Source organism: Opisthorchis viverrini, assembly GCF_000715545.1.
Source record: "Opisthorchis viverrini unplaced genomic scaffold opera_v5_543, whole genome shotgun sequence".
NCBI lineage: Eukaryota > Metazoa > Platyhelminthes > Trematoda > Opisthorchiida > Opisthorchiidae > Opisthorchis > Opisthorchis viverrini.
The window spans coordinates 24,808-52,681 of NW_008752205.1; the positions used below are offsets into that span (position 1 = coordinate 24,808).

A 27,874-nucleotide genomic window follows, 5' to 3' on the forward strand; every position below is an offset into this window, starting at 1 on the left:
TGAAATTTGTTTCAGCATCTCAGAACCGGTGTGGCTCTATACGACTAATGGATGGCGATGGTTTGCTATTATCATGTGTGCCGGTATTTCAGTCATTCTCATGAGGTTTCTGAGCAATGTGCAGCAAGGAATCGAAGTTTGATGAATTTATTACCGCGAGCGAAGTCATAACGAGAATTCGCGTGGTAAACAATGCTGCTTTTGAAGCACCTGGTGAGGAGACACTGTTCCGGACTATACGCAGCAATGGTAGATGTGCTTTTGGTTCAGAATTTGCTTCGCAAGAAACTTCCGTATTGCATCTTTCGCTCAGAGGTTTTCGTGTTGTTTTCACTAACACTTCAGGACAAAAGTTCTTCGTTGTCTTCGGAAGCTCCTGGTTTTGCGGAAAATCTAGGGCAGAAGAGAGAACAGACGGAAAGAACTTTGGTTTGGGAAGTAGCGCCTAATGTGGTATTCGAACACCTTTGTCACCTTTTAACAAAAGTGGAGCACACTGGTAAGTAATCACATTTCTGAAGGTAGCATTCAAATTGAACCAATTTTTACCTTACTCCTCAGTCTACTCAACAGAAAGTGACCGCACGTATTTATAAGTACGCTATGAAAATTTTCTCCCAAAAGTTGTCGAAAATTCGGACCGTGTCTATTACCGATTGAAACATGTTTTTAGGTTTTTAGTAGGTTTTTAGTAGTCAAAGCTTCGCTTCACGCAAAGTTCTTTCATTTGGTGTTATTCACCCGTGCGACAGTGATATCCCTAAAGCCGTCCACATGATAGCAAAGAATTCGTCGTTCTCCTCCTCGGAAATTCGGGCTCCAATTCGCTCTTCGTCTAGTTGAAGCCAATCAGGTCGAACACAAATACTAACATATCCAGAAGCACTGTGGATAGGTTTGTGTTACAGAATATGCGATCTCTGTTAAAATCTATGAAGTTTACTCTCTTTGGCACTATCGATATCGTGACCGATGTTAGTATTTGTAAATAGGCGACTGCTTTGACTCCCGTTTCGCGAACTACATGTCTCATTGCCTTGATTACCGTGATAGCTCTGTTCACTTTCTGTTCCCTTCAGGGCTCTGACGGTTGGCAGTCCACTGTTACTCGACTCACCTTCTGTCTTCCACTCACTCAGGACGTCTATCAGAGCTTCGACGCCGACAAGCGGAAACCTGTGGTCCAGCGGAGTGGACGATGTGACATCATCAGTACCAAGAACGACATCATAAGTAGCCACACAGAAGATCAGTTGCCCATAAGATCAGTTGGCAATTTTACCACCTGTTTCAAACAAATAAATGAGGAAGCAATTCTCGTCAAATGTTATGTAGTATGGTGGACGTATAAACTTTATCAGTTGCCCATAAGATCAGTTGGCAATTTGGCCACCTTCAAACAAATAAATGAGGAAGTAATTCTCGTCAAATGTTATGTAGCATGGTGGACGTATAAACTTTGCTTCATATTGTATCAATAATCACTAGAGCCTGGCGAAAAACACACCAACTATTCCTACTTGGTTAATCTGGTCAGATTGGGCTTATCTGCTGAACACAGCAATATATTCAAACGGACTAATTTGATTTCGATTCCAACGGAATATGTGAACGTTCCTGTTGAATTCCCCAGGCTATTGAACACAAGTCTGGCTCGAACTCCGCCACCTGAGCATAAAATGAGGTTTTATCGAAGAAACACGCCACTCATAAGGTTGCTGAAAACTCTTCGACAGTCCACAAACGGTTTCACCCCTCTTGGAGCTGACAGTTAGAGGCAGTACTCCAGTTTCCCTCAACCTTATGCTTTGCTTGAACCCGAATTTCACGAAATTAGCTATATACACCCACATGCATACCAGTCTGGTATTTCTGAGAGACCCAAATGAACCTCTCATTTATGCTGTTTGTGATTTCGTGGGTTGTCGAGGGGTTTTTAACAACCTTATGAGTAGTGCGCTACCTCTATACACAGTATTGCAATAATGGCGTATTGTGCCAACTGAAGCATGAGATGGCCTGGTGCAGCGCATTCAGTTGAAGAACATCATAAGTGAGAGATTCAGTTGCAGGTTCAGAGGCATGACATCTCACAATATGCAGTGTTCACGTGCATGCGTTCCCAGATCAAACTCGCTAGTCCCAACACGTCCACTATCAGTGTCACAACACTATCCCTAAGCTGACAGGCGAGCAACCGTATCGACCGTACCGATCGATCAGTTCACTTGCCTCTACGAGACGAAAGTGAGACGGGATCGGCTATGCAATGGCCGGACAGTGGTGGGTAAGTGTGTTTAGGCCTTGGCAAATACACCGACCGTCCTTTGACTGGTTTGGTGACTTTCATGCCATGTCCCCTTGGGGTTAGTTATGAACTGCATGGTTTAACGATAGAGCTGCTTCACGGGAAACACAACCGATTAATATGAAACTTGAAGTGAATGTGTGAAACTAACTAGGCCATGAAAATCCAAGTAATGAGCATCAGACAGAAAAAGGTTCCAAAAATTTAACTGAAGCATTCGATTTTCACTCATACGAGAAATAGGTTAGTCATATATAGAGTGCTCGCGAACCTGCCGGTCAGTTCCACAGCATCTAAGCTACGCCCTAGGTAACATCTTTGAGACAATGGGCTTGTATCTACTCAGAGGGTTCATGTTTAAGCTGATTTCATCGTTTAACAGTTGCGCGCATGTTTTATTATCAACATGCCTTGTCGTGACAGAGATTTAGTGAGATCAAAACTGAAAAAAACTTTCACTTGCGAACTGTGTTAACAAATTCAAGATAGCGGATGATGAATCGTGTCAGCAACTTTGTGATCTGGCCCATTCTGACTTCTTTAAATCCTGTACCGGATAACGTCTTCGGTCGGAATACGCAGCTGGGCAGTTGGGTAAGTAGGGTTGCGATTTGGGACGGAGATTGGCTTTTTGTCCAATCATCAACGATAAGATGTGTAATTCGAGTAATAAAAACATCTGGTCTCTGAGGTACTCTAGTTCTGCTTATTGCATAAGTTATGGAGTCCTATACAGGACTATGTGAATGGCTTGGATGCTGTACGCGATGTTCACCAGCAACACCCTTACCTCCTTCCGATGGCCATATTTCTAATACCGACAAATACAGTTGTTTTTTCTTATTCTAGGCTACGTCCTGTAAAAATGGTCCATCGTTTCGGTTGCTGGCTGCCGTTCCATCCAAAGGGAGCACAAGGGCCGAAATATTGCCAGGTTGCCCAAGCCTACACAGGAGCGGTCCAGATTCAGAGATTGGGTTCGAACCATGAACCTTCCGGTCAAGTAAATTCGTTCTCGAACCACTGAGCCATCTCGAGTTCAGTCAACCGGCAAAAAGCAAAAAAAGTCAGCGAAACAGTATGCGGAAAAATGGAACGGTAGTGCACTCACACAATTGTGATCTTGAGTGACAGGCAGAAAAAATAGAACCAAATATTCTGGCATTCATAATATACGAGAATGGTTCAACCGGAAATGGCACAGTTTCATGAATTTTATCCCAATTGGGTCATCTTCGCCTCAGTATACTCTGTGTGGCCGTTTGTAAAGGTTCTGTTGAAGTCATTCAAACCGACCATTCGGTGGCAGAGCGCTAATCTGTCAGAGGGACTGTCTGTCTTCGGTTTCTGGTCGGTTCATAGCAGTCCTGTGTCTCACATCCCTTACTTCCGTCATCGAACAAAGTAATTTGCAAGTGTACGGCACAGTTGTGATATTTGATTAAAAACTTGTATAGATACTATTGCAAATTCAGACGCTTTTTGATATTTATCAGACTGGTTGAAAAATACATGGAAAGTGCCAGCACCTAGAAAACGTCACTATAAGCAGCAGGCTGCCAAACTAACGTCGATATGTTATGAAATTTACTCTTAGGACCAACACGCTAGGTTTTATGCTGTGCACTACAAAGCCGGACTCGCACCGGAAGTGGTAACCATCATTCAGAGGCATGGCCGAATCGTCGGGGCAATAATGCTGGCCGGCTACATTCAGCTTTAAGTAGAGGTCGGAGCTGTCCGTTTGAGACCCATCCCTTATTCCCTTTTGTCTACTGTACATTCGTTTTTTTTGTTCATACGAATGATTACAAAGAGACTGGCTTCAAATTTTTGCGTTCTACTAATCGGTGTCAACTTCAGTGGGTTAACGACATCACGGTAACATCATATTCGTATAATTTCCAAGGAAGCTTTTTTCTTCGACAGACCATGGGTCGAGTATGTTGAAGTTACAGCAGTTTCACAAACGACCAACCTTCAATTTAGACATGTATGAACAGCTACGACGGATTGTGGTTCACCAGAAGTTGTGTTTTGGTCAGAACGGTTATCCGTACATGAACCGTCTGGTTAGACTGAAAACACCGAACGTCATCATTTTCAACCGATTAACTGTCCATGGCCACAGTATTGGGTAGCGGAATTGAATTCGTACAGCGAAGATTATTTAATGAAAACGACATCAGAGCCTCATCACCTTGAACCAGGGTTGCAGTCAAATTAAACTGTCCAGTCGATAGCACCTTTAGCCCAGTCTGTCACTGCTCGCTGAGGGAATCAGCTAGGGATTTGGTTGGGTGGCGTCGTATACAAATGTGAACCCACGGTGATTTACACTGACCTGAATTCAACCATATAAACAGGTAATAACCTCTGGTTTTGCTGTGAATGTTAACAATTCACACTGGCGCAGTTTTACAGTTCTGGTATGGAGTGAAATGTTCTAAGTGGGTACACTCTATTTCGCCGGGTTGCACCTCGAATTCCCGGTGCGCTGTACAGAAAATTTAGAATGAGATAAAAGGTAAACTTTACAAGAATTGATAGCAGTTCCACAGATGGAAGGGTTCGAGGGGTACCGTACTATAAGATTATAGTGTACTACCAGGCAAAGTAGGAAAAGAGACTCGATTGTCATCAAAACACTCCAAAGTTCACCTGTTCCGCTCATTGACCCTAGATTATTCCGCTCAGATCCCACAGGTCACGTTAAAAGTCCAGGCGATCCGATCAGAGGTAATAACGTTTGATAATGAGAGAATGGGAATGAGAGCTCGTAACTCTGGGTTTGGCTCTGGCATAGTGATCTGTATTAAGAGCTTTTCAGAAGTATTCATCCCAAAGCAATTCGAATAACTGAAACTAAATGCAGCGCCATAGAACGGTTTAATCCGGCCGCATGAACATTTTATCTGAAAGGGAACTGGTGTGTTTTAGCACTGGATGTGCATGGGGACAGGACATTTTTTGAGACAATAATAAACTCTTTATCTCGGGAACATCTGTACGGATGGCCTCTCACATGACCGCATATCTACTCCCGTTACTGCAAGGTATATATGTTGCTTTTTTCTTTCGAAATGTGGGAATCAGCCAAGTACGCTTCAGTACGCTAGTTCAGCGTTCGTATCGATTGTGTCAACTTCGTCACACTTAAGAGATTTTGGTTCGATCGATATACGACGGCGCGTACAGCTTGTTTCGCACACTTTTCGTGCAAGATGATCTAGAAAACAAAAATGTCGTGCGAAAAAAACACAATAAAACATCTGAAGGTCGACATCCACCATGAAAGAGCGTGAAATGAAATTTTACCTTAGAAGGCAGATAAGATGGGTCCTAAAATCAAAGTTCGTGAAGACATCAAAGGACACGAGACTAAGCTAACGGCGCAGCTTAAACTAGAACGTGACGTGACTCGGCGATAGCCAACAAACGAAATTTGAGGTGCCTTGATAAAAGAAGACGATATTTTATCTTGTCAAAATTGTAAATCAACAACACTGAGCGTCATCAAACGGCACAGGGAGCTTACTGTCAAATACTACTGGTATGGCTGAATGAATCGATCCCGCGATAATGACACGAATTCAAACGTCAAACACTATATGTACGACAGAATTTGTCTAGTTTTCTAAGCGGTTTACTTCCGATTATGATTCTTTCAATAATAAACGTGCTAATACGGGGCTGCACCTCAGACAGAGTCATGATCTCCATCATTTTCTCCAACTCTTGCTTCCAAGGGGCCTGAAAAGACCGCTTGCAGAACGTTTAGGCCACTTTGTAGGACAAGGATAGGTTGTAATCTGATAAGTAGTCTGGGTTTCATGAACTTCCAAAATATCTTGGACTAAAAACGTGCATGGAAATTCTAGGATTGGTTTGCCCGTTCGAGTCATGGTTAACATGACAACTATCTGTTAGCTCATTCCCCTCCTTTCTTGATTGCAAAAAAATGTCGGGAAATAATTTGTATGGAACAGGTGGAGCCGCTTGAACTATTTGCAATCAAACCCGCTCACTTCATTTTGATCCCTTGTTTCCAGAGCTGTAGAGAAACTGTGTGAGGCAATAGAGCAACGAAGTGACTGCCATCATCGAAGAAATAAAACCTTGAGCTACCGTGGGTCAGACTGCCCAGGTGTCAATTTTTGCACAGGGCTGTGACACATGGTAAACGTGAATGTGGTGTTCACCGTGATTAGCCTTCAGTTTGCACTTTCAGTCGGCACTAACTGCGAAAGGTAGCCAATAATTCAAAACAGTCACGTGTTCCTTGTTGATCCGAAAAATCAATGACCCTAACCAGCCTGTCTTGTAGTGCGAAGGACTTCGTGAAATAAAATTTACAGTGAACAGTGCAATGTCCGTGGACATAGATTCAGCCGAAACGTTACGACGTCGTAAGATGCAAAAGGCGAATGATGTACACATGCACGCTATGGCTTCGCAGTATGGGGATCAAGGTATGCGTAACATACCCGCCTTAAATTCTCATGTGTATCACAGTACGCACAGGGATGGCGTTATGTTGTGGTCAAACCACTGAACTCATGAGACGAATGGTGCTTGTACACTTCTTACGCGGTCCTACTGGTATAGCTGTAAGTTTCCCGTTTTATCTGGATGAAGCCGTATTAAGCTACGCTTTTAGCTACGCATTTAGCAAGCGTTTCCCTGCTGGAAGGGGCGGTATGAGTCTTCGTGCAGAGAATTAAGGAACTTGTGTTATTGATGGAACACACTACTCACAAGGCCGTCGCAAACCATTTGCAGCCCACGACCGGTTTATTCCCTCATATGGTTCATCAAAAAGGATGAACCCGGTAACAGGCCATCTAAATTGTTTGGTAACAATCTGGGTAACGTGTTCCATCAAGCGGGTAAACTGCAATATATCGGATATCGTACCAACTGAAACATGATGCAGCACACCAATTCAAGAGTCTCATAGAGGAGGGACTCAGTTAGGATTCAGGCCGCCAACACCAATATTTTTTCGCCATCAGTAGTCAGTGTCTTGATAAATTGACCCATTTAAGGCAAGTAGTACGACAGGCGACGTGGAAGCTATCTAGACTAGAATCAAAAGAGTTTGCACAGCGTACTTTAAAATTCAGCAGATTATGGCTTTCGTTCGGGGTTACGGACTTATTGGCCTCTCCCTGGGGTGCGCCATTTCTTAAGGAACTTCATGCTAAAACCTTCCTGATAAGCATGCTTTTTGCGGACTCGTTAGGACGAGTGCTTTTGTTTGAAGGAACACCTGCCTCGTTGATGGTCTTTCGAATATGTCAAAGATTTGCCACGAACACTTAAATCACACGGCATCTTAGATTTATGTTCTAGAGAAAAGGAGTCCATATGAGCTGACTAGTTTATGGATTTGTTGTTGAATGGAGTGAACGAACAGAACGAACGCGCAGAAACCGTCATTCAACAAAGGCCTTTCTTATGTAGTACAACAACTCATCTGGGCGACTGAAATACTCCCAGTTGCAGGATTGCTTTGTCCGAGGGCTCTTACAGATAAATGTCCAAATACTAAGCAGTAACCAGTGCAGTTATACCACCTTTACTTAATAAAGTGCAACTAGATAGGAAAAGGGTTTATTGACTCTTAAGCAGATGTTCTTTCAACCGCGTAACTGTGATGCCCTTTGGCTACTATGCTATCCGAAGGAAGCCCGACGGTGGAGATACTGTCAGGTTGCCCAAACCCAAAAAGAAGCATCCGAGATATGGTGGGTGGATCCGAATAACCAGCCTTCCGGTTAGCGATCTCGCGCTCTAGTAAATGAGCTATTTGGACTTCAGATGTTTGACTTCCAGATCACATAATCTTTGCATAATATTAAGTGGTAATTCTATCATATGATAGTCTTCCTTCTTCTCTCAATAGGCTTTAAGGGGTGATCTTTTGAGAACTCACTCATTTATATCCTTCAAGAATCTCAACCAATTTCATCCGCACAAGTGAAAGATCCAACTAATTAATTACAGAGGTTTTTCGTGGTAACACGCTTTGTCGGCATATCCTTCATTCCGTTTACCGCCAGTTAATATTCGCTGTAAAGTCACTCCTCCGACTTCCACAAAAGTGGGCCGGAAGTTGCACTTTAGTTTCGATATGGTCACGGAGAAAACGTTTGTAGGTCTCCGTGGCAAGATTCTAGTATTTACTGTCATGAATTGCAAGTCCTACGGGATTCCCGTTTCCCGAAGGTACGGAAATTTATTCTAACTCGCTCATTTTGGGGGTCCAGAACCGGAGAGTTTAAAAGCTGTTTTGAACAATTTCGTTTTGTGGGACGACCAACTTTTATGTGAAGAGTCCGTCATGAAGGAATCGATGGTCATCCTTTCAGGTGACGTTTTTCGCTATTCCCCGTGTACCTGTTGTTTGTCCGAGCTGAAAATGGTGATGACTCTCCCCAGTAATGTGGTCATTCCCTCTACCCCAAGGAACGTTGCGAGTGTCCCCCCCCCACACACACACACACCGAAAAATCAGGATGACAGCCTGTATTTCCGTTCTCATGTAACAACGTTCAAACTGAGGCCACAACCAGTAATCATATTTTCGTCCAGACGATCGGTCACCAACAAGCCCGAGGTGATTATCGAACAAATAGCTAACAGGGTCAGCACGTAACTCATTCGGTGCACATTTTACGTGCAACCCGCCTGACACAAAACGGTTTACATTAGAGCTTGAATTGTTCTCAATCGACGACCGTCCTTCAACTTTTGTTCTCAAACATGCATAAGGAATTTCCGAAGAAGCGAAAATGACTGCTTTCAGATTTTTATTGCAGGCTTTCAGTTTATCCGTGTTATTGATTGTTGGGTCTGCTTTCTGGCCCACCGTCGGTCTGTTGGTCATCACCAGTCGAGAAGCCTCTTTGATTGGAGAGAAAGTAAGTAGCCTTGTGATTATCTTGTGCAAAAATTGTCTTGTTGCTGTTATTGTGCAGCCTCTCAAAGACCCGTGATATTCGCCTGCAGAAAATCTCATCATATTTCCGAAATATCCTGATGTTCGAGAGGACGACGTGCTTATACGTAATGCACTACTCCCGCAAAACCAAACTTGTTTGCAAATGAGTGTATTTCTCTAAGGACGACGTACTGTTTTTGAGGTTTATATCGATCAGTATTCCCTCGAAAGAGGCCATCTCTCAGAATCAAACGTTTTTGTGGTCATGTCTATCCCATAATAGACCATCTCCTGGTCTGTATATGTAGCCTCTCAACAAGGCAGGAAATGAATGACCCTCCGTACTTATGTGGAATAATCTAATCGATTACATACGTACAATATCGGTGCGAGGATTAGATGTGAATCATTCGCAGTTCCAACTAACCCTGGCTTTTTGGTTGTTTTTGTCTAGGCTTGGATTGCAAGGAGCCCGTGCACTGAAAAGATATTGCAGCCTAACGATTTGTATTATGTATTTGCACCAACTTGGTTCCTTTTTCTTCCAAGCACATCCAGGCCAAATTGTTTTTCGTTCATTTGGGGGAGAGGAACTCTAACGGTTGTCTAGACTTCGGTTTCAAGTGACGACTTGCGTCCCTCAGCAACTCAGTGAGGTACACCAGATAGTGCCATTGCAGCATTCACAGAGTTTCTCCTTCCAGACTGGTTAGCGGATAGAGGTCTGGCAGGCAGTGTTTTCAGTCCGTCCACTTTCGGAGTCACAGAATATGTGGTAACTTGTTGCTTAAAAAAGTTCGACTGTCCTGGTTGTCCGGTCAGATTTTTTAGGCTGGGGGCCGTCATTGTCTCCTTGTCTAGGGTTATGCGAACCGGCAACGGAGCCAGTATTAAATACACAATGAATTCACCTATATGCAGCGCTGGTTGGATAAAACGTGCGGGTGACGACGCCTCTTACCGCTTTTCATTATCTATTAGCCTTCATCTTATCCCGCCTAGCACTCACTCCTCGCTGTACAACAGCTTTAGACAAGCCAGTCAGGCACCCAGAAAAGTGAGAAACCAGCCTCAACCGTCTACATCTGCCGCTTCTTTTTCGATGTTCGAACTCCATCCTCCTCTCTTTACCGTAGACCTTAACGTGAAAAAGCCTAATCAGAGTGGCTAACAAGCTGTTACTGCACGCAATTTATATACCTTATAAATTTTCTGCATGTTTGAAACTAGAATGAAGAGTCCAAGTTTAAAAACTGATCTAACAGTACCCTCGCTGTTTAGGTACTATCACGTGTGAACTTAGGTGAGTCTACAGCTTCCGCAGAGGGTCATGCCTGTATTTGTGTGGTGTTCAGTTCGCTAAAAAAAGCTTCTTGAATCAACCGGATACCTGTAAGCAGCCGAACCCATGATATTCGGTTGTTCACCTCTACGAGAACTTGCAAGTCAAAATACTAATCTTAACATCCGCTTATGCGCCAACCAAATGCCGTTTCGATTTGTCCAAAGAAACGTATTATCAACAACTAACACGCCTCAGTTTATCAGATACACATCTTGGTAGTATACTTGATATGGACTCGAGACGGTCACCGGTGAGCGCTTGAAAGTGAACTTCGTGCTTTAACACATTTAAATATATATTTAGTCATGTAGCTCTACTTATGGCCCGCTGTGAGTTGATCATTCAGACACCGTGTGTGTATAGATCTCGGTTTTTGAAAGCATTCCTGAACAGGAAGTTCCACCTGTACTTGACCTCACGTTTGACGGACGGGTGTCTTATCGATTAAGCTAACGAGGACGCTCACTGTCTGTCAAGTTTGCGCATCTCAGTATGAAACCTCTGCCCAGTTATTTTCTGCCTTCCATTGATGAACCTTCTTAGGTTTTATTAATTCGCTTCGAGAAACTAAGTTGACGGCATCAAATTTTGACCCAAAGGGGCTTTGATGGGCTAATTAATGACACTGATAAATACAAACAGTAACTCTTTTGAGCAGAGGTATGGCTAACCGGCTGTTCGGAGCGCGAGTGCTCTCGATGGCTCACTCGCTGGAGCAACTGTCCGCGTCCACGCCCCTCCCTAGTTGCTCACTCTTGTTTGTGATATATGTACATGGAATTCAATTATCAGTGTTAAGTTAGCTTGAAACTTCATCACTCTGAAAGTGCATGCGGTAATGCGGCTGAGCGGAATCACCGAGATCACGCACAACAGCTCAGCAAATAACACGGGTACTCAGAAATATGAAACTGCGTGCAATTTTGACGAATGTTGCACTTGTTGGTCTTGCGACTTATGGGAAGATATGTCATTGCTACACTGTTGTGTATTCCAAGTGCAGAGTCCTACATAGGTAAAAGCTTTTGGTCGAAAGTCAATCAACCCCTCAGGTGAGACGGACCAGCCGGAAAACCCGCATAATGCGGGGTTTATTGGGTGCCTGTCCAATAGTCTCTGAACTGGTAGCTGATAGGCAGGCATACAGCAGGTGCCTTAGATCGTCAGTATACTGTTGAATTTGTTCAACATTTCAGAAACCATTCATTAAGATTTTCAGTCATCAATCTGCATGCTCTGAAGAACTATCGGAAAATCTCTAAGGAATCAAGTGTTAGGCAGGCAGCTAGAAGAGTGTGAGAAGTGACAAGTCCGGTCCGAGTGCTGTATGGACAAACTGATTGAAAAAGAACTTCAAATCTCAGGTCTTAGATTCAAGGTCACAAAATTGGAAGGGGCACCTGTAGCACATGCAATGGCGCCAATATTTTTCACCCAGTATCAGCCTGTTTAAACGTACTCGTCTTACTAAAAGATAGAAAGAAGAATTTCTCCTTTTTTGGGCGACTGTCCACGAGATCGGGTAACAGTATCGTGGTCGTTTCACGGAAATGACTTCACACCAAAGGTGTCTCTTTTAGGCACCTGCTTTAGTTTCTTTTCGGTTTTCACTCTTATCCTCAACAAACAAAAAAGTCTCCCAAAACAGTGAGATCCTCGCTATATTCCTGATATGTGTGTTGCTTTGATGATGAACCCACAGAAAAAATGTAACATTTATTACCATCAGCCAACTGGTGAATGAGACACTGAGAACAGACAGAAATTCGATCAACTGCCAAGTCATCCCCGTGTTGCAGAAATCGGCTTAATCTGACTAGATATCGGTCACATGACAAAAGCAATCATTAGTTGGACAAGACACAGTGTGTGCACGCCCTGTATGCCGCCCTCATCCATAACCCATGCGACCACATTCCTGTTGGTTCTTTGTAAACGATCGCATTGCTTTCTTGTGTTTACTGTGGCAGTCAATCAAGCCCTCCCGCGTTCCTGTGAACCTGAAGAACTGGCTGGTAGGCTACGAGGGACAGCAGGACGATCCGACTCTCGTAGACCTTAGTCAGCGTCTTTGGACATACCTTGGTAAACTGCAAAAGGATTCAAACCCAAGACATTGGTGTGGCACACTACTCAATTGTTCGAAACGTGTCTTCGATGAAACCAATCCCACACGTTCTTCCCTACTGTATCCTCTCAACACTCACTACATATTTTTGGTTCGTCGCGTCTACGGTAATATCCATGGCTATCACAGCTACGCACCATACCAGGCATTTTTTTCTCCAGGTGGGTTGTCAGGGTTAGCAACTTAAACTTTGGCCCTTGTCTGAACGCCATACAAGATTGGGTAGTATACCTCCACCTCTACAATAAATCGTTTTTTTTCTCACACAGTGATGACAAAAATAGCGGTATCTAAGATGAACTGATTCCACCTGCATCACTGGAACAATACAAACTGGATTCTTGCAATTTAAGCGAAGAGTGGTCCTCAGATCCATTCCTAGTGCGGGCAGATAAAATTAGTCAAAAGAATTTGGGTGTCACTTGTTACATGCTTCGTATCCAGAGGCCACTCAGAGATCAGGGAGGTAGTGAACAGTGAACAGGTTACCTGAGCTTGAAAGTTGATTGGAAGATTGCTACTGGAGTAAATTAACTGACCTGTTCACTTTGTTTTGAATGAATAGGCTCATCTGCAAGTATCCATCTTATTGAATAGACACTCATCAAATGCGGTGCAGAGTACATTTAGGGTATAGCTCTACGTTGAGAGAATACCTTATCATCTATGTGTTATCTGTCTATTCTTCTCTTGTACGCTCAAAACTGCTTCGCAATGGGCCTGAAAATGAAGACATCGCAATGAGTGTTTATCTGCCATTCAAACAGCAAGTTGATGAATTCTTTTATAAAGTGAGTCTTTCTGTAATTCCTTATTGTTTTAGAGATATGCTATTATTAAAGACATCATCATCATCATGATTGTCAGCTGTAAGAACCGCGTACTTGGGGTAGGTAGCTGCGCATTGGAGGTATTGATAAACCGCTTTGTAGATACAGCACTGTCAGTGGACTGTTAAGTGAGGGGATTGGGAAGGGAGGTACGCATTCAAGGCAACGGCTTGGATGCATGAGTGCCATTGAGGGCGCGACTAAGCCATGTCTGACAATGCCTCTACCCATTGATGTGCCCTGTCTCAGGGTCCCCACCTAGAAAGACGTCAGCGATCCCGGAAGCTAAACAAGGCAACCGTTTGAACTTGTTGGCTCTTCTAATCAAGTCTCATTTAGTTTCAAGCAAAATCTCTTCCTCCTCTTCTTCCTCGTGTTCGTCATTATCATCGTTTTCATCGTTAGCACCATCATTATTATCACTATCACTACCATTATCATCATCATCATCATCATTATCATCATCATCGCCGTGAACACCAACACGTTCGAAGTGATAAACGTCAAATCGCAAGTAAGAGACGGGCCTCGGTGCGTTTGATCCTGATCGAGTGCCCCTTCGCTGCCGTTAGGGCATGGTTTAACAAAGCTAAACGTTTAATGGTACATGGTGTGTACTTTTGTGCCGCACTGAATCGTGAAATGAGAAGACTCTTGAATAGAGTCGGTCGAGTCAGAAAACCAGGTAAAAACGACGCAGAGTTCTAAATCTGTGTTCTGAAGAAGCCGGCATAACTGAGCTACATGTTGTTCAAAACCGAAAATTTTTCTTCCTCACCTTAACATAAACAGTCACTATTTCGCCTTTGTTGTTCAGCCTGTTTGTCCGCAAGTTGTGGCCTTGTGTAGCACCTTAGATCATGTATATTTTGAATAGTGATACTGACCAGCTGGTTTATAGACCTATTCTTTCTTGGGATCGCTTTCATTAAGACATCGATGTGACTAACAAATATATACAAATTAGCTATGGGGTCACACAAGCACCATATCACAAAACAAAACTATTTCAGCACACGGCCTTGGAGCGCTGAATAATCAATAGGAATTAATCAGTAGATAATAAGCCTAACTAGTTAGTATACACTATCACCGAGACCTCGCTGTGTTAGAAGATGAATATAGCTGGCATTTTCAGGTGATCTTGCTTGGAATCTGAGGTCACCAGATGATAATTGGAATTTCACTCAACTGTGGCCTTCACACGGCAAGGCACTGCACGTCAGTGATTCCCTTATGGGACGGGTTTCACTATTGGCTAGTTTTGGTAGAGAGGTAAGAAAGTTTGCTGATTTGAATCCAAGTAGAAATTGAACTGACGAATTCAGTGTCTATTTTATTCGCCGTTGAAAATATCCGTTCTTAAATAGAAGCCAAAAATTCCATTATTCTCCTGTAAAGCGAAACAAGATACCGACCTTTTGAACTCACCATCAATTTGTTGTTTCGGGATCTAGTTAGAGAAGAAGGTAATACACAGTAATAGCTAAACTCCTGCATGGATGAGTCATTACATCCTGATGTTGCGATAGAAAAAACCTGGAGACTATATTAGAGTTATACATCTACTTCGGTAAGCTGACTGCAGTGCCTATCTGGGAGGGTTCTACTGAGACAAGCAAGTACATAATACCATAAAACGATTATTCAAAATCTGTTGCCAGTTTTGACATGTTATGGAGCTCATCAAGCAGGTGCGATCCAGGGGATTCGCAGACTTCCGGAGCACTTTCTCTGAGACCGCCTGCGCCCTTCGAAACCGCTGAAACCGGAGACCAGTTCCTCGTATTCGGTATCGCAATGACGTTTTTCCGCATAACGTTCACATTGCAAACTGATCCGAGATCCCGTTGCAAAGGTATTCAGTTGTAGATGTTAAAATCGGCATGTTCCCTCTATTAAAAAGGTTCATGAATGTGACTGATAACTGGGAACTTAAACATTTTTGGCTCATTACACTTGGTTTTCATCATTTGGTTGAGAGTCCTGTGGGAACTTGTTACGCCAGGTGACTTGAAATTTTGGACAGTGAAACATTTAATTGCGCCGTCACAGGCCCCTTGGTATATCGATGTAAACCAGCTTAATGTGCCCTTCCTAGTCGTGCCGCCCAACTGTGCTATTACCCTTAACGCGTTGTCCCATGAGTGAAGTGAGCCTTTTTAAGCTTGATTTGTCTATACTGCTTAACCAACGGTTTAGTCCTCCACTACTAGCTAGCAGACCGTAAGTGTGACTGTACTGTTCGTGGACATAAGAGGTTTGTAGTTTACCGACCTTTCAGTCACAGATGTTGCCGATGCCCAAGAAGATGGCGTGTACAGCTAGCTTCCATTACGTCCTCTTAGATAGGCTGATCAAAGGATGAATGAGAACACCATATCCAAGTGAGCGAGTACGATGGAAGTTTTAGCCCTCAAATGTGAAATCGTGTTTTTGCCCGAAGCAGGGTATGAAATGTAACATTGTTAAGCCGACAAGTGAAGCGAAATAAATATGGCCGAACCAAGCCACATTTGGTGCTCAGACTGGTCGAATCATCATAATACCCGTTTCTTCTACCATACCTGTTCCTGTCCACAATCCTGTTATTACCTCGTTTTGGTCTTTCAGGAGCACCAAATCAATCTGGAAAATTCTACCAGCCCCCCAAAGCTGAACGTTCGAGTTGCTGCCTTGAAACGTGACGTCTACGCCGAATCACCGTTTCGATGGTCTGCGGAAAACTATGGGAAGCAGTTTATCACTAGCATCATTTGTGCACACCAGTATCTGGGCACGGCCTGTCTGGTCGTATGCATCGCCAGCCTGATGTGCTTGGACAAAGAGACAGGGTTTCGGCCATTAATGGCTCTAATGGGAATGCGGCGGATATCCTACATGTTGGCTCATTTCATTGTTTGTCAGAGTAGGTGGACTACACTTGTATGGTTGAGGAATTCTGATCAAGTCACGTGATTCTTCTCTAGTAGGGCGTGAGTGGCCGTGAGGATCATTTTGTCGACTTAACATCTACCAGTTTCTGCTGAAGGCTTGCTTCAGGATGTCCAAGTTAGTAACTGCTATTCTGGTAATGAGTAACGACGAACAACTATCATTCACTGAGAATAGGAGCATCACCAACGAACAGGTTTCAAACACATTTTGTCCACAGCACGTCGACCCAGTCAGTGTCAAATGACCCAAGTCGTTAAATCATTGTCATCATTTATAGCAAAACACCAGTACTACATACGGATGCTGAACTGCGATTAACCGCGATTAACTTGGTGGGGAGAAGGTTGTAGTAGGGTAGTCCGAGAAAAAGAGGAGAATCGATGTCATGGTTCAACACAACGGTAATCTCACCGAAGGAATACCTCGGGAAAATGAATACTTGGCTTTGTGTAAATGAAAGAATTTGATCCCACTTCAGTGGTTCGCAACGGTGGTTTGCCCCAGCCTGTGTCCAAAAGCTATTCTCTGGCACAGCTGACAAAATTAGTAAACACCAAGCAAGCAACCACACTATGAAAATCGTAGGGAAAGGGCTTTTTGCCTCTCCATGGTTCCCTAAGTATCCTGTAGAAAAGTAAAGCGTAGGCCTCAACATCGGTGTAAAAAACCCATTGAAGCATTTCTCAGAAAATTAAGAGAAAATTCAAAAACTGTTTTCTCCCAAACGAGACCTAGTATCTTCAAGTGAATAGGTCCTCTAATAGAAAAATAGGTATAACTCATACTGAATCTCTTTAGTTTCAAATATAGGCTGCACGCATTGCCTCATCTCAAACTGCTTAATTTGCCCCGGTAAATTTATTTGTGATTCCATGCTTGTTTTGATCTCTGTGTTTGCCGGACCCCCCTTTGTGCTAAGCATAATCTCAGTCCGGTCGACATCTTGATGGATACCGATGAGTGACCAGAACCCAGTGTGCAAAGATCTCATGGGGATAACTGAATTCTGATACCAAAGTCTAACTCTGCTGCACGGTTTGGCATGCGCTTCACACCTGCAAGGTGTAGAGTGCTGCTACAAGACTGTGTGGAATCAAACCCACACCTCATGCTTGCAGGTGGGCCAATAGACGTGGTTTACATGGGCAGCTGTATAAGTCCCGGTGGACTGGCTGGAGATGACATTATTTCTCGAGTCGGAATGGTCAGGGCAGCTTTCGTCAACCTCCGACACCCATGGCACCGACGTGACGTGAGATTGTCTGTCAAGGGAAGAGTTTACACCGTGGTGGTGCGATCCATACTGCTTTATGGATCAGAGACGTGGCTCCTATGTGCAAAGGACATACGGGACATGTCAGTGTTTGATCATCGGTGTCTCCGAAGCATTGGTCAGGTCTGGTGGGAACATCGGATTAGTAATGCTGAGATACACCAGATGGTCTTAGGAAGAAGGAACTCTCCTGGGATAGATGAATTACTCACGCTTCATAGGTTACGCTGTTGGGACATGTACTCCGCATGAGAGAAGACCATCTGCCTCACAGAACTCTTTTCTCCCAGCTCTGTACTGAGCGGAAGCAACCAAGAGGTGGACAATGCATGACCTGGCAACGAAGTACGAAAACATCAACCAGTAAACTAAGTCGGGTGGGCAACTGCGGCCTCCCTAGATGGAGACCCCGGGACTCAAATCACCAGTGATTATTGACGTTGGTGGAAACGGGCCAATCACGCAGTCAATGACACTCGTGCATCAAAGCTATCGCCTTCAATGCATAGCTATCCGATTTCCGAACAAACTGAACATGCCTTCACCTCCAAGGCTTGGTTTTATATTCCACTTTCCCGTCTTTCGGTGATCAAAACTGTAGCAGCTGGAACCAATGTGCATATGGCACACGGTTTATAGCTGATAAATTGATTAAACTGACTCAGAAAAGTTCTGGGATCACCTCAACGAGATTTCTCAGCAAAAGTTTCAGCCACTTCTTCAGGATCTCTACCCCAGACTGTACACCATCTGAAATGCTCTGCTTGAAATCTGTCTCTAATTCACCCACTTGTGTTTGTTTTCATCCGTGTGTTTTTGGTGGCCGCTAACGCTAGCAACAAAATGGTTTGCAAATAAATACCTAGTAACGAAATAGAGTCGCGGTAGCACCAGGTAAAGCTGACCAGGTTAAGGTAGTTGGGAAATGTACCGCGGCTGAATAGCAGTGTGATTAGTTCTCACCGAAACACATACTAGTATCACATTGTTATCAATTTATAAGTGGCTCATAGAAAGAATAATTTCACAAGAAGCTTCTAGGTGGGGAGGCGGTCAATATGTGACCACCTGATGCGGTTTCCGTGATTCGAAATTAGTGGCATCATGTCCAGTCTAAGTGATATCGGCCGATCGTGGCCAAACGTATCACTGGTCGGAAGGCTGCGGTTTGAAACTGAATTACTTGAGGTATGTATGACATGGTGCCGCTAGAATGAGGTAGATTCTCGGTTGGCAAGTGGGTTTAACACGAAAGCTACGTGACGAGTTGGAACAGTTTAAACAGGTGTTTCCAATTTCGCAAAGAGCCTATGAACTCCCAGTCGATACACGGTGCTATGAGACCTATCTATAAACCGTAGAACGGTCACCACAACCATGGAATTCAGTTCTCATGTGGGCAGTATTTGGAAGTGTGAGGATCACAGGAGCACAATACCACACTGGACTAAGTGGACGGGATTAACCCAAAACACACGATACTTCTGACAATTCTGCTCCCCACACCTCGCATACTGCCTTGCAGTCTGCACCTGGCAGTGTACAGCTTTCTAGCCTGTACACTACCAAGGACCAAAGCCGTGGCCCCGAGGATGTCGCTCATACACAACTACCTGTCTCTCTCCATGACTGCCCCAAATATGCTGCTGATCGTGTTGCACAGGTAGTATCTATTTGGGCTATTTTAAGGGCTCTTTACCCTGTACCGGGGGAAAATCAACTTAAGATATGCGTTTTATGCTTCGAATCAAAGAAAAAGTAGTTCTTGGCGTCTCGAGACGCGTAACAGTTGATCGTATTGATTATGTGTGCCACCAAACCCCCAGTTACCAACAACTCGTTTTTTTCGATGACGATATTGATGGGAAATGTACTCACGGATTCGACCAGGACCAATACCCATGGTTCGAACCCGACTTTAGACTCACAACTTTTCTTATGTAGACTTGGGAAGCCTGGCACTTTCTCAGCCCTCGCGCTTTTCTCGAGCTTCTTGGCACTCATGCACTGAAAGGGTTCCTTCCACCTTTTGACCTTCATTTTCAGTTCATCTACATTTGACGAGTCACTTTCGGTACGTTCACTCAAGTCAGACACATCGTCACTAAATCAATGAAACCCATGATCACGAGATTTAAGTCGTGAAACAAACGTATACTAGGCCCATCTAAGCAACCCAAGCTGAGACCACCTTGACAAAATTCATGTTACCAAAATAGAATTCTCAGCATTGTTCCTTCCAGAATAACCCTTCCGCAAGGGTAAAGTGACACTAGATATACCTATTTCCGGACCAAATGTGGCTGATAATACGATTTTCAACTCTACCTGATTCTTTTTCTTTGCAAAAGTTGGTGTTCTCCCTTTGGCCGCTTTCGGAACACTGGTTCTGTGGACTCTGGGTGGAGATCTGTCAAAACACCCTCTGACACCCACTGAATACGGACAGATCTTCGGCACTAACATTCTCCTCAGCTGGCATCAATTTGGCATTGGTCTGATCGTGTGCGCCTTAGCACGGTCTACAAGGATGGTGTTATTCCCGTTACTCGCTCTGTTTGCGATGGGAGTGGTGGCTCAGCTCGTTATGATCAACCAGGTGTTTGAGGACGTGTGAGTTTTCTTTTGTAAATCGCATGTGGCCGAAGTTTTGGACAGTGAATCTCAAATTCGAGTTGTAGATTTTTCAACTAGGTAGACGTTGATTGGTAATACTACACTTTCGCCTAATACAAAGGGCTAAGCTCCGCCAGCTTGAGAGATAGCTCACTCACCCGACTGCTTTCATCTTGTGTTAGGGCAGCCGCTCGATGCATTTTCAGGTCCTACTATCTTATCTGACCAGAAAAGATCACATAATCACCGTTAACAGATATGTTACGGCATGTGGCAATCGACCAAGCGCGTCACTAGTGCCGAAATTGTCAGCACTGCTGATCGAACAGACAAACAAGCAGAGTTGATTTCATGTTATCAGCACCATTGCAGCGAAATGCATTGATTCAAAAACTTATGCACACACCACTGACAACCAAAAGCCTCGGATTTGGTTGCCATTAGCATCTGTTTGTTGCCCAGCTTGTACTAGTGGCCTGAAATTAGATGGGCGAAGGTCACGTTTCAACCATCGACTCTCGAGTCAGCTTGATTGATGTCTCTTAAAAGTTAAATTTTCTCCGATAATCTGGATTAGCCTCAACACCATAGACATTAGTCTGCTACGACTGACCAAGGTAGAACTGTTAACCGTCCATACTGTTTGCTACAGTTTATAGGGAATCGGAAGAAAGGCTTAGCACGGCAGGACCAGTACCATAGAAGCTTCTATCTTCAACAAATCTATCCTGGATTGCGGATTGACCTGATGTATTCAAAGGCCTTTATTCAGAGGTCTGGATCATATTTTCATCTGATAAGATGAAAAGCTGGATCGGAGTGGCGAAACGGTGAGGTTGTTGTTCTGAAGAAACTGGAAGTTTGGACAATTATTTCACTGAAAGATCCTACCGCCAATGGTCTTCAGGATGCGAGACCAAATCCTTTATTGGTTTTGACATATACAGTTAGTCAGTAGGGCCAATTTGTTCGTTTTCCATGGTTTATCCGTAAATCTGACATTTCCCGTTATCTCCATGGGTGAACATTGGGTGAACACACCCTGTGGTTTATGTCTTTGTATAGTGTATACACTATTTTTTTTACTGGCAATCGACAAACTAGTGATCAAGTTAGACGCTACAAAAATCAGTACCGTTCACCAGGTCAAGCTCGCCAACAACAGACTGGTAACTTGTGCACAGGTGACCTGACACATGAGTGGACGCGATAGAGACGAGTGAATGTATGTGGGCTTATGAGTCATTCACTGCCGGATGTAACTGGCCACATAGGGTTGAGCTTTGCACAGTTGCACAGTTTGACACTAGACTTTACCTTTGAACAAAATACATTGATGAGTACAGTCATCTAACAATCGAATGGTTGTGAGGATGATGAGGAGGAAGAGTACGATGATTGAGCGGTCATTGTGATGAGTTTGACCGATCAGCAAATTTTGTCTGAAGAGGTTGTCATTAATCGCGTTTCTCTGGGTTTTCTAAATTGACAATAATTCCACTTTCTTGCAGCATTTCAACTCAAACAATCGATCTTTCCCGTTTCCGGGTTAGCGGGTTCACCATGTTTCCAGAATGAACAAAACATCATTCTTTGTTACTGTGGTGACAAAATAGAAGCCAGTGGCTTGTTACTATAACAAATTTATGTATTTGATTGGGGTGGCGTGACTACTATCTAATAATCATGAACTGTGAATGTTTCCAAAATCAATCAGCCTGAGACAAATCATAGTTGTGCGTCTCATCAAAATGAGTTCCCATCGACCCTACGATTCCTCCAGCATTACGGGTAAGCAGCGCACGAATGGAGGGCGTTATCGGAACAGATCAGAACAGGTTTGTCGTCTTGTTGATAGAATTAGGGTCAAGTAGAGGTCACCGATGCAAGCACGTGTTCAAGGGACAACAAAATGACCTTGGTAACAATGTATCAAGTAGCCGACAACGGACAGGCCTGTTTCTCATTCTACGGTATGTAAACCCAAATGAGATAATAACATGTGAAATGAACCAGTCTGAAGACAAATCAAGCCTGAGGCCGGGAGAGGAAACGACGAGTTCTATCCAAGATAACCAGGAAATAATAGATCAGTGAAAGAAAACAGGAGGTAGAAATGCTAATTGGTCTTGCATGGGATGATAGCCTATACCGGGGAAGTAGTTGCACATTGTGGATATAAAATTTAAACTTGGAAATCTGTTCGTTAAATAGGGAATTCGTGATACATCAACTCCGTGTCAGATTTAACATGTATCAATCAGTAAATCAACGATAACGGACGGAAGGCAACACGATTGGACCTTATATTGGTGTGCCGGTTTGTGTACCTAGGTGACGCTTTGAAGTATACTGGGATAGGGAGTCACCTTTGCACCAGCAGAGTTTCTCATGACAATTTGGTCAGTGGATAGAGCACGGTCTCCTAGTCCTCCAGGTTGGTGGTTAGAACAGGCACAGTGAGTTGTTTCTTGAAAGACTGGTAATACCAGGGTGGTATATTGACACCGCCTTGCCATATGCATTTTGAGTGTATTTTCCGAAACATACAGCAAAGTGTCTTGTACCCACCAATAGTGAGATGTCTATTAGCATATTTTGGCTCGTGGTGCGGATACGCAAATCCTTAATGGGCAAAACTTAAGTGCGTGGTTTGCCTCCGAACTTTGGTTAAAGAGACTTCGGTGACTGGAGATCCACCTGCTCGCTAGTGGACATCCGAATGACACGGGATCTCATTCAATCTAAAAGTCTTGTTTATTAGGGTATCCGCTGTGCGCGATAAAGCTAACCAAGGTATACCCGTTCTTTGAGGTGAGGAACAACCACACCGTTGATAAGACGAGTGATCGCCAACTTCACCAACGCACATGGTCAGATCTCATATCCACAGTATTCGGCTTTAGATACTGAAATCAAAAATTTCCAGAGAATTGGAACTCGGCACCAGGTGAGAATTAATAAGGGGAAAAGAATATGGAAACTTGAACATGTTTTAAGCGTTCCCGATGCGAATTACTGCGGTTCAGGATACAATCCGGCTGCTCAGAATACAGTAGAGATGTGATGTGAAACACGTTTCACGGGTTAGCAAGACTCGATGGGTGACGTGTAACATTTTGTTAAAAGGTGTGTGGTCAAGCATTACGCGCATTACAGGCTGAATAAGTTACTGAAAAGCGCGACTAGTGCTCATTTGACTGGATCCCTTACCCGGTGAGTTGTATATACCGACGAAAGAGATCTATTTTCTGACGACACCGAGCTAAAGTCATTTGACGAAGAGTGGTGAAGAAGCATCTCACTGGTTGTTACATCAGACTTCTGTCCCCGTTCTAATGCCTAGTGCCGAAAAAAGACTCACCGATAAGGGACACAACAGCTTTATTGCGAAGAAGCGAGTGCGAAAGCGTGAGTGCGAAAACACAACAGCCTCAAACTCTTTTATTGGAGTCTTGCTGTCTGACCTTGGTTCTATGCTGACTCACGCTGTCTGACTTTGATGCAAGGCTGTCACGTGCTCCATGTTGAGGGGACGTTGTCTGTCTGGTCAGCGTCCAGTGGAGTTGAGGGTCGCAGTAGATTTTGGGCACTCAGTGGTTAATTTCAGGAATCTGACCTTTCTGATACTGGCCCACTCTGGTTAGCGTCAGTCAAAGCTTATATTCGTGTTGAATCATCGTGAAGGCCCATAAACCATGTTTTCTGAGGCTAGTCACTTGTCACCAATCCGAAAAATATGGTTATAAATCCACATTCCTCCTCTCTACTGTCGTACAGTGTGTATGCCCGCCTCTTTACTTAACCCTGTCTCAAATCCGCCAATCTTTTCAGCTTTATGGTCCCGTTCCATTCTGTTAGGTTGTTCCTTCAATCAGCGCTTTTTTTCATTAGACGATGTAAATGCCTTTTGGCGGTGACGCTGTAATCAATCAAAGGTTGAATAGCCAACTTCAACAGCCATACCTAAACGAATCGTATAGCACCGTCGCGCTCCCACGGCAATCGCGAGTGAATAGGGCACAACAAGCTTCCGGAATTAGTAGTCATTCTGTTACGGCGGTCACTCGCGTAAGTTCGTCGCATTCAGCAAACCAGGAATGACCTCGAATAACCTAAGGGAAAGGACCGCCGGCAGCAACCAAGACAACGCACACGCATGCAAATTCACTTAATGTGGCCTAACGGTAGGCAGAGACCAATATTAAGACCAGGACTAATGGGTCACGCACACAACGCACACACACACACACACACCTTGTGGAACACATGACTCTTGTTTGAACAATCGTCCTCCTGTCCTCGCGCAGTCATCCTGGTGAGTTCAAACCAACGGGGAGAAAGCTCATCATGGCGCAGATCCGATGGCCGTGCCGGAGTTTGAACTCCGAAATGTGACATGCAAGGCGAGCGTGTTGCCACTACCTCACAGCACACACTGGACTCATCCGCATTTTTACGTCTGATCAGGTGAAAATGTTCGCGCTTAATTGATGTGATGAAGTACAGTGATGACGTACAGTATGCTCACATGCGCGTGTACATACTGCCCCAATCCTGGCAACGGTCCATGGACAGCTTACAAATCTGGCTTGGTGTTGCGTCAGCCTCTGCCTAGTCTCCCGAGAAGAGTTAACCGTGGTAGCCGAAAAGTTGGACAAGTACATGACATCGTAGGGTTCTGACTAAACCTCATTCACAAACCGTGGTTGGTTGTCTGACTGTTGTTTATGTCACTGAGTTAACTTTGAGGAAGGTGCTTCTGTTGGTGAGTCTGTGCGTGTCGGCATTTCCAACGAAGACACCAGACTAATCCTAATGGCCCACAGTTAAGCTACCTACGAAGACTCACCATGGGGCCAACTTTATTTTGTGGGCTGACTACAGTCGAGGAATGGAGCTAAATTTGAAGATTACTATCAGCGAAATGAATATTGATTTGTACATGCTGGTAGCTTCACCTTCCTCGACCGCCAGATGATAGTACCTGACCGTCAGGGTTAGTGTTCGGTGCACTTCAGTCTGTCAGCTGAAAACAACTTACCAACATACTTTTGTTAAAGCTGTGACAGTTGCGTTTGTTGAGAGTGAGGAGAATGGAAGGATGACGCCGACAAAATAGAGGCAGTTGACCACCGAGTTCTCTGACCACGCATTAGAGACGATAGTTTCAATGTTTGGGCGTCACCGGTTGGGCAACTGAGTATCCCCATCTGTACCGACGACAGCTGCAAACCAATGGAAGAATCTGTAACCCATCATCTGAATTCGAAGCGAGAAATACCTAGGCTAAGAAAAGACTAATTTCATTCTTGTCCGTCTGCGATGAGTGAAGCACGTATGGATGTAATATCTAGAGAAGACAACACCTTTCATCACGTCGTTCATCACTTGGGTCCGGCAGACATTTGATACACCTAAACCATTCAGTCATCGGGTAGCCTGGGATAGCTAAACCAGTAGGCAAATGCTTCAGAGACAGTCCTGATGTCTAAATCCTGTTCAAAACAGAGTGTGACGATTCTAGGCCGTCAGGTCTATCACAATTACACAGGAGGCCCCTCATCCAAGACATTTCGCTCACTGAACAGGTCAGCATCGTGACAGATGACTTAAGGTCAGATGTCACGCACATCATCACGCAGTCCTTCAGACAGTTACTGCCATTCCATACCCACATCCAGCTGAAGTAGATGAGTCAGACAGTAGCATAAAATCAATTAATGACATTAGTTTGTCAAGCGACACGTGCTGGTATTGTGAATGATAAATACTGAAAGGCTCTAACCGTTGGTCGTGCGGTCGGTTGGCAGCGATTTTCAGTGTGCTAGTAGAAGCAGCTTACGTTAGAACCCAATGGCAAATCGGAAGCATGTACATAATATGCCACCAGTAGCCGTATCGAGCAGCAAGGGGCCTCACAAAGAAAACTCGATCAAACCATCCTTTGGCAACACGGATTCCGGACAGTGGCCTCCGACTACCTGTCGATCGTCATTCTTTGCACTTGTAAAGCAATACCACTGCAAATAAGCAAGGAATCCTCGTTTTCAATTAATAAAGATCCGGGTAACTAGAGCAGTGGGCAATGCCATTGATTTGGAAAGCAACTCACTTGTTTGCGAAGCAGTGAAAAACTTTAGCGAAAAATAACTGTGGTCTCCGGGAGGAACTGCATGTATGTGTTCTTAACGACATCTCATAGACCAAAAATGTATCTTGACGAATTATGACGCAAAAATTTTGTCATAATGCACGTTACGAATGTAGCGTGCCTTTTGTAATTCGCTTCTAACTGACTAACGAGCGGAACAGCGGGCTTTCGGATCAGCACGATTTTATGTAATATGCTTAGAGCACAACCAGGTACGATTCACGAATTTGGATTGCGGTATGAGAGCTTCCCTTCTGTGTTTATTTTTGTACATTTTTATTCTCACCATTCCTGGTGTTACGAGAAACGCACTTTAATCGACCCACACAGTACATCACGCGACAGACATGCTTGAGGTAAACGGCACTCTCCTCTGAACCTCGTTGATATGATACAACCCGACTTATTCGAGTTGGGTCCAACTTCATTGCTGATAACACGAGAATTAAGCAGTATTTTCCAGCTAAACTTTAGATAACGTGAAGCGAGGAGTGATAATTCAAGAACGTCTCTTTCCTTCGACAGCCCATGACGGTATCGCCATTCTTGGGACTCATCAGATAGGCGCAGTCCAGGAGTTTCCGTCGACCTCATGTTCTAGTTGAAACGGAATTGCACGAAATTAGCAAAATACACTTATTTGCAAACGAATTAGGTTTTGCGAGCGACTCGCCTGGAACCCTGCTGAATCTCTCCTTTATGATGTTTCTGAGCAACTGAATGTACTGTACCAGGCCGCCCAATGTCTCAGTTAGAAACATCATACACGAAAGATTCAGCTGGGTTTAAACACTTGAAGTCAAGTCTGCGGCAGGAAAGCATACAAGAAAGCATTGCTGAAGCAGGTCAAGCCGCATTTATCTTATACGCAGTGCAAGTGCGCTGCTGCAGAAGTTCAGGTCGAATGGCACTACCGGAAACCAGTACTAATAATGGGCAATAGTAACACTGAATTTACCAGTCTTGCTTGCCTGTTTACTAAACACAGTGGTCACCTCTGGTTAGCAGCGGGCTCTACCAACGAGGCGGATGCGAATAAGAATTCAAAATTTCGTGATATCTAAAATTTTGTGGGATGCGAACATAACCGGATGACGAAACAGCGGATATCGTGTGTACTTGACGGCCTCAGCCTCATGAAGCCCTAATTACGGTTTTTGAGTATCAAATGATCAGCAAACGTACCTCGAGGGCGATAGGCGGAAAACGAACACGTGACTGTTTCTCTTGTGCTTATCTGATGAGTTTCAATCAGGAGAAAATACCGCATGTGGTAGGGCTCAACTGAATGCATCAGAGTTTCTATATCCAACGAAAATTCCTGTCATTCTCTGGCT

At 44.1% G+C, this 27,874-nt stretch overlaps 1 protein-coding gene across 1 annotated transcript in view; it reads left to right on the forward strand.

Moving 5' to 3' along the window:
• Window positions 1-6,677: 6,677 nt before the first annotated feature.
• Window positions 6,678-27,874, forward strand: part of T265_15491 (hypothetical protein) — a gene marked incomplete at both ends in the record, with an annotated part of 98,511 nt that continues 77,314 nt past the window's right edge. The window contains 7 exons of the mRNA XM_009178371.1: window positions 6,678-6,780; window positions 6,824-6,918; window positions 9,133-9,234; window positions 12,570-12,888; window positions 13,460-13,518; window positions 16,171-16,465; window positions 20,119-20,380. Coding sequence (XP_009176635.1) covers window positions 6,678-6,780; window positions 6,824-6,918; window positions 9,133-9,234; window positions 12,570-12,888; window positions 13,460-13,518; window positions 16,171-16,465; window positions 20,119-20,380 — 1,235 coding nt within the window. The remainder of the gene's footprint in view (window positions 6,781-6,823; window positions 6,919-9,132; window positions 9,235-12,569; window positions 12,889-13,459; window positions 13,519-16,170; window positions 16,466-20,118; window positions 20,381-27,874) is intronic.